The sequence below is a fragment of the Rhinopithecus bieti genome, unplaced genomic scaffold (assembly GCF_001698545.2).
Source record: "Rhinopithecus bieti isolate Rb0 unplaced genomic scaffold, ASM169854v2 scaffold_9899, whole genome shotgun sequence".
In the NCBI taxonomy this organism is placed as follows: domain Eukaryota; kingdom Metazoa; phylum Chordata; class Mammalia; order Primates; family Cercopithecidae; genus Rhinopithecus; species Rhinopithecus bieti.
Genome location: NW_016806979.1, coordinates 6058474 through 6065408, shown reverse-complemented (window position 1 = coordinate 6065408; position 6935 = coordinate 6058474). Strand labels below are relative to the sequence as shown.

The window sequence follows — 6935 nt, the reverse complement described above, 5'->3', positions numbered from 1 at the left end:
TTGGGAGGCTGAGACACGAGAATCGCTTGAACCCGGGAGGCGGAGGTTGCAGTGAGCCGAGATCGCGCCACTGCACTCCAGCCTGGGTGACAGAGCGAGACTCCATTTCAAAAAAAGAAGAAAAGAAAAAAATCATTTTTCCCTACGGGAAGGGTATAATTAGGATACAATTGTTTCTGTAAGAGCACAAATTCGCTTGGAAGGAGTCAACGCGAATCGTATGCCGAGAACAGTGACTAACACTTCAATTACTATCATTATTCGAAACCTGAGATAAGAGAACCAGTCAAGGTCAGGCCCAAGGTCATTTTCTGGACCGGGCTCCAACTGGGCTGAGCCGCAGCAGAACTGTACCCCACCCCAAGTTCCATGAACGTGTTTTACAGGATTGGAGTCCACCTCGGTAGCTGTCGTGGTCACAGATCACATCCCTTCTGGTTAAGTCCAGGAAAATCTGGAAATACGGAAGGCAACCAACCAGGCCAGAAGGGGTTGTAACTTCCTAAGATTGTCACACCTCAAAGCGGGAGGCGGGACGACGGTCACTGATTTGCCCGCGTGACACCGGTCTACGATTGGCCAGTGCCGTACTGGGCGGTTCGGTAGCTGCGACGGTTTCCCATAGGCTGGCACAGAAGGGGGCGGGGCAACAAGAGTGCAGCTTTACCAATCGGCATGCGGGACGTAACGCAATTCTTTTTTCCGATTGGTCTGTGAAGCTCGGGCGGTCACTGGGAGATCGACCTTGGGATAGAACGCCTGCCTTTTATTCGTCAATACGCTTCGGGCCGGGCAATGTGGCGCTCCGAGGCTGCCTGCGATTGGTGGACGCGGCGCGGCTCAGGGCGGACCTGCGGACTGAAGCTCCCTATGCATTGGTCGGGACGCCGGAGGGGCGGGCAATTTGGGATCGACTGTGACTCGCGACTGGTCGGCGCGGCGGTAGCAGAGCGGGGCGCGAATTCCTTGGCTCCTGAGGGCTATGGCGCGGGGTGGCTGGCGCCGGCTGCGCCGCCTGTTATCCGCGGGGCAGCTTCTATTCCAGGGCCGCGCGCTGCTCGTCACCAACACGCTGGGCTGCGGCGCGCTCATGGCGGTCGGTGATGGCATACGCCAGTCATGGGAGATCCGTGCCCGGCCCGGCCAGGTTTTCGACCCGCGGCGCTCCGGTGAGGACGCCACGCTACTTAGCCCTTCACCCCGGGCGACCTTTGATCCCGATACCCGACTGCTGGCCGTGACCCCTGACCCGTGGCCTCAGTCCCCCGCAGGACCGCGCCTCTTCCCGGGTGTCTGTCTGCCGCAGCCCTGGGTCTTCATCACCTCCCAACCCCTGGGGGTCTCTGCCCACTACCTAGGAGCCTCTGGAGCCGCGCCTGCTGGTGGGGCTTGTAGTGGAAGAATGCACGGGTGGGCTCTTCCGGTTTTCCCGGTGAGGCTGAGGCTCCGGGATGGCATTGGACTTACCCAGGCCTTAGCCAGGGAGGGAGGGAGTGGACTGGAGAATTTGCCGGCCCAACCCAGCCCCCTGACTTACACTCTTATAGCGAGCATGTTTGCGGTGGGCTGCAGCATGGGTCCCTTCCTGCACTACTGGTACCTGTCGCTGGACCGTCTATTCCCTGCGTCTGGCCTCCGAGGCTTCCCAAATGTCCTCAAGAAGGTCCTCGTGGATCAGCTGGTAGCCTCTCCCTTGCTGGGCGTCTGGTACTTCTTGGGTAAGGAACCTCCTAAGCCTAGGCTTTGCCTCTCATAGGTGGCGAGGGGTGGAGCCAGCTTTGTGTTAAGAAGGATGCAGAGGTGCATTTCCAATGTGCCCCCTGTTTGCGTGGTCCCGGACTAGGAGTCAGGTCACAGCGGGGACGGGACAGACTCGGCCGATGTGAACGCTGGCGAGTGTAGGAGGGACCTCGTCCCTCCTACAATATCTGCTGGGGCCGTCCTGGGCGGGAGGTTGAGAGCATTTCCCAAAGAAGGGGATGACACTCAGTTGAGACGTGAAGAGGGAACCAGAGGGCAGAGGGAACAGCTAATGCAAAGACTCTGAGACCTGAAGGAAGAGAAATTGAGGCTGGCCTTCATGAGGTGCAACCGTGCCAGCCCTAGGCTCGGTAAAGACAGCAGTATTAATAGAGGAGTCTCTCATTCTCCACCTCCCAGGCCGGCTTCCTGGTCTGTGACGGAAAAGTAATACAACTGCCTCAACTACAGGGTGTGTCTCTTGGGGCACGTGTTTATATGTTTATGACCTCTGTCGCTCACTGGGACTGACTTGCTCTGTTTTGTCCCTACACCAGCTACCCTAATTCTCTGTCCATCCCATCTGAAAGTCCCTGTCCCTCTGCTCGGGGTGGGGGGCGCGGGCTCTCAGGGACCCAACCCCGCACCCTCCATCGTCAGCCCATCTTGTCATCTCAACAGTACTTCCTGACCTCTAACACTCTGATTTCTTGGTTTCCTTCCCAGGCCTTGGCTGCCTGGAGGGTCAGACAGTGGGTGAGAGCTGCCAGGAGCTGCGGGAGAAGTTCTGGGAATTCTACAAGGTGGGAGCACCCTCCCCTTGCCCATGTCCAGCCTCGCCCCTTCATGGACGCTCCGCCCCCACCCAGCTCCGGCCCCGCCCATCATGCCCCGCCTCTCCCCGCAGGCAGACTGGTGCGTGTGGCCTGCTGCACAGCTCGTGAACTTCCTCTTCGTGCCCCCCCAATTTCGAGTCACTTACATCAACGGCCTGACGCTGGGCTGGGACACGTACCTGTCGTACTTGAAGTACCGGGTGAGTGTGGAGGGCTTACCAGGCACCCAGGGGACTCCCCAGGGGGCTACACGTGTGAGCGCCAAGTGGCAGTGTAGCCAGCCACCCTGGAGGGTGGGAGTCTCCTGTGCTCCAGACAACCCTTACCCAACAGTGGGCTGGCAGAGAGCTCCTCACTAGCCGTTAAGACCCAGCCCTGGCTGGGCACCATGGCTCATGCCTGTAATCCCAGCACTTTGGGAGGCCCAAGCGGGTGGATTGCCTGAGATTGGGAGTTCGAGAGCAGCCTGGGCAATCTGGTGAAACCCCTTCTCTACTAAAAATACAAAAAATTAGTGGTACCCACCTGTAATCCCAGTTACTTGAGAGGCTGAGGCAGGAGAATCCCTTGAACCCAGGAGGCAGAGGCTGCAGTGAGCCGAGATCATACCACTGCACTCCAGCCTAGGTGACAGAGCAAGACTCCTCTGTCTCAAAAAAAAAAAGACCCAGCCCTTCTGTACTGTCTGATGCGACCTCAGCCAGGTCCCTGCCATGTCTGTTGAGCAGGGCTGATGTCTGGCCCAAGGGCAGGTAGGATAGGGCTCAGTTAGGAGGGACCAGGAGGGATGAGCCAGGCTTCTGACCAGATGCCTTGTCTTGTGTGGACAGAGCCCAGTTCCTCTGACACCCCCAGGCTGTGTGGCCCTGGACACCCGAGCAGACTGAACTGTCCACCTCCGGGACCAGATGCAAGACTGACTCCTGGCAGACCACCCCCTCTACCAGAAGGGGAATGGGCTCCTGCAGCGAGCTCGGGTCTGGGGCCACGTCCCAGCGCCACTCCAGCTCCCGGGCATTGGGCTGAGCCACCCTTTCCAAGCTCACTTCTGGGACTCAGTTTCCCCAACTGGAACACACCCATGAAGATGGATGATCATCCCCTAGCCCTTCTCAGCAGGAACCTCATACGACCTGTGACCAAGATGTCCCACTTGGGACTCAGCACGGGGCTCACCCTGCCAACCAGTCCCAAGCCCCAACCCCTCAACACGGCCATCCACCTGGCTCTGGGCCAAGCCACCAATCCAGAGCTCCCTCAGGTCCTGGGGCTAAGGCGGGGATGTGGCCAATCCCCTCAGAGCAGGCTCAGGCCTGGAGTCGGCTCCCAAAAGTTTCAGGCAGGGCCGGGCAGCCTCTGTGTTTCCTTCCCTGGTCGTGAACTGTGGAAATGCCATTAAATTATCTCTGTAATGTAATTGAAAGTGCTCGCTGGGCGCAGTGGCTCACACCTGTAATCTCAGCCCTTCGTGAGGCTGAGGTGGAAGGATTGCTTGAGGCCAGGTGTTCGAGACCAGCCTGGGCAACACAGCAAGAGCCTGTCTCTATTTATATTGAAAAATAAAAATAACAAAAGAAAATGCTGTGGATGATCAAAACCAGGGTGGGCAGGGCCCGGTGCTCACAGGAACACACGTGGTCCATTTGCTTTATTGGGTGTGTGTAGTGTTGACATCTCCTAAGGAACTAGGGGGCACGTTTGACACTCATGAGGTCAGAACAGGTCTGGTGGGTAGGAGGAGGGGTCCCAGGGTGGTGAATACCCACAGCACACCCCCCCACCAAAAGAGAAAACTGGGGGAGAGGAGCCCGGCAGGCCAGACTCTGACCCCCATGGTCCGCACAGGGGAAACCCCCAACAGCGGCCTCGGCCCACTGCGGCAGAGCCGAGGGGCTGGCAGGCCTGGCCACCTCCCATTGCCCGATCAGCCTGCTCTAGGGTGTCATCTGGCCCCCTCTTCACAACTGACAACTGTGGTTGGGGGTGAATTTAAAAAAAAGGCAAGGGGGTTTAGGAGGGTGAGCGGTGAGTTCACGGGGCCACGAGACACCACGGCTGAGTGGGAAAAGGGCTATATGTACAGGACGGGCAGGGCTTGGGGTGGGCAGGGGAGCCCGGGCCCCTGGGGGACATCTTCGATAAATAAATAAATAGCTACAATAATAAATAAGGGTGACGGGCTAAGTCAGGAGCAGGGGTCTTGTGGCCATGGCTGGTAGGGGCCAGGTCAGGCCCGGGTAGTTGGGGGAAGGTGGGGAAGACGGGGAAGAGGGGAAAGGGTGGGGTGGCTCTCAGCAGGCACAGTCCTGGTGAGGTGGCACCTGCTGGTCACTGAGCTGTGGGCCCTGCTTGGCGCCTGTGACCGCAGGGTCTGCCGTGTCCAACGACTCGGACATCTTCTCGCAGATGACGTCCACCAGGCGCTCAAAGGTCTGCTTGACGTTGATGTTGTCCTTGGCGCTGGCCTCAAAGAACTCGAACCCTGTGGTCAGGGAAGGCAGAGATGAGGACCCTGGCCACGCCCTATGCCAACTCCTAGAGATGCTTCTCTGAGGAAAGGAAACACCTGGAGATTCCCAGTGCCGAGCAGCTTATTGAAGGTACTGACAAATCCCACAGAGAAGCAACGTTGAACTGGGTCAGCGCTGCATTTCCTGCTTTTCTTTTTTCTTTTTTTTTTTTTTTGAGACAGGGCCTTGCTCTGTTGCCCAGGATGGAGTACGGTGGCGTGATCATAGCTCACTGCAGTTTCGACCTCCTGGGCTCAAGTAATCCTCCACCTCCACCTCTCAAAGTGCTGGGATTATAGGCGTGAGCCAGCGCACCTGGCCTCCTGCCCTTCCTTCCTAAAACTGTGTCTCGTTGTCCTTAGGGACCTGGCAAGACATGCCCTGCAGCGTCTAGCACCATATACTGGCCCTGGAAGCCTCTGACACTCAAATCCAGCCATGACCTCCCCCCTGCTCACACACCCTCTGTGGCTCCCTATTGCCCTCCAAAGAGTCCCAGCCTCTCAGCATATGGTTGAGGCCCTCTCTGATCGGCTACATTTCCTCCAGCTGACCCTCATGTTTCAGTCTTGTGAAATTATCACCAAAACACACAGGATCTTTCTCACCACAAGCCTTTGCCCAAGCTACTTCCTCTGCCTGAAAGACCCTTCTTCCAAGTTCTAGAGTCCACTGCCCACCACTCCAGGAAGCCTGGCTCCTCTCATCCAGGCCCCTCCCTCCACCTCAGGGATCACTTGAGGCCTCCCTAGATGCCTCTCGAGCCCAGCAACACCCAACAAAGCATTGGACAATGAGTGTCAGAATAAATCCTTAAACTTTCTGCATGGTGAACTCCTACACATCCCTCAGGTTCCAACACAAATGGCTCCTGGATGAAGGCTAGTTTGCAGAAAGTGTGAATTACCTGGCTTAGCTGTAAGACCTTGGGTGTGAGCCCTCCCCTCTCTTAGTGTCCTTTTTCTGGCCTTGTGGGTCTCTGGCCCAGCTGGGCACTCACCAAGGTGGTCAGCTAGCTGCCGGCCACGTTCTGATGACACCACCCGCTCATCCTCCATATCACACTTGTTTCCTACCAGCAGCACCTGGGCATTGTCCCACGAGTAGGTCTTGATCTGGGTGGACCTATAGGATGCAGCGAGAGGGGGACAGGTTATTGCTTGGAGGATCCCAGCTCCACCCTGACGGGCTGGTGTGGAGCCCGTGTCCTTGTCTGAGGGAGAAAGACCCTGAAGCTTGGCCCTCCATCCTCCCCACCATCCTTTCCCCCCGTGTGCCCCTCGTTCACCCCACTCCACCCCCTGATTGACCCATTATTGCTTTTGTGTTTTTTTTTAGATAGAGTCTGGCTCTGTTGCCCAGGCTAGAGTATCTGTCTGCCTTGACTTCTCAAGTGTTGGAATTACAGGCATGAGCCACCCAGCCCAGAAATTTTCTTTTTTTGAGATAGAGTCTTGCTCTGTTGCCCAGGCTGGAGTGCAGTGGCGCGATCTAAGCTCACTGCAACCTCTTCCTCCCAGGTTCAAGTGATTCTCCTGCCTCAGTCTCCCAAATAGCTGGGACTACAGGCATGAGCCACCACCCTTGGGTAATTTTTTGTGCTTTTAGTAGAGACAGGGTTTCACTATCTTGGCCAGGATGGTCTAGAACTCCTGAGCTCAAGATCCACCCACCTCGGCCTCCCAAGGTGCTGGGATTACAGGTGTGAGCCACTGTGCCCAGCCCAGAAATTTTTTTTTAAGTTATTATTTCTAGAAAAAAAAAAACAGTTATTACTTCTGAGCAGAAAATTGAAATGTTTGCAACCTCTAACCTATGCCAACTCTCCTTTTTTTTTTTTTTTTTTTTT

At 56.7% G+C, this 6935-nt stretch overlaps 2 protein-coding genes across 2 annotated transcripts in view; one reads left to right on the top strand and one right to left on the bottom strand.

The window, feature by feature from the left end:
- The first annotated feature begins 240 nt into the window (after window positions 1–240).
- On the top strand, window positions 241–4155 carry MPV17L2 (MPV17 mitochondrial inner membrane protein like 2). Its single transcript, XM_017879460.1, has 5 exons — window positions 241–1169; window positions 1548–1718; window positions 2467–2543; window positions 2648–2776; window positions 3407–4155. Exons 1-5 carry the CDS (start codon window positions 983–985, stop codon window positions 3461–3463), a joined length of 621 nt encoding a protein of 206 aa, XP_017734949.1. The 5' UTR covers window positions 241–982; the 3' UTR covers window positions 3464–4155.
- Window positions 4156–4196: 41 nt separating this feature from the next.
- RAB3A (RAB3A, member RAS oncogene family) overlaps window positions 4197–6935 on the bottom strand; it is a 7649-nt gene continuing 4910 nt past the window's right edge. Inside the window, exons 3-4 of the mRNA XM_017879461.1 lie at window positions 6087–6294; window positions 4197–5058 (exon numbers count right to left, since the gene is read on the bottom strand). Coding sequence (XP_017734950.1) covers window positions 4868–5058; window positions 6087–6294 — 399 coding nt within the window. The 3' untranslated portion in view covers window positions 4197–4867. The remainder of the gene's footprint in view (window positions 5059–6086; window positions 6295–6935) is intronic.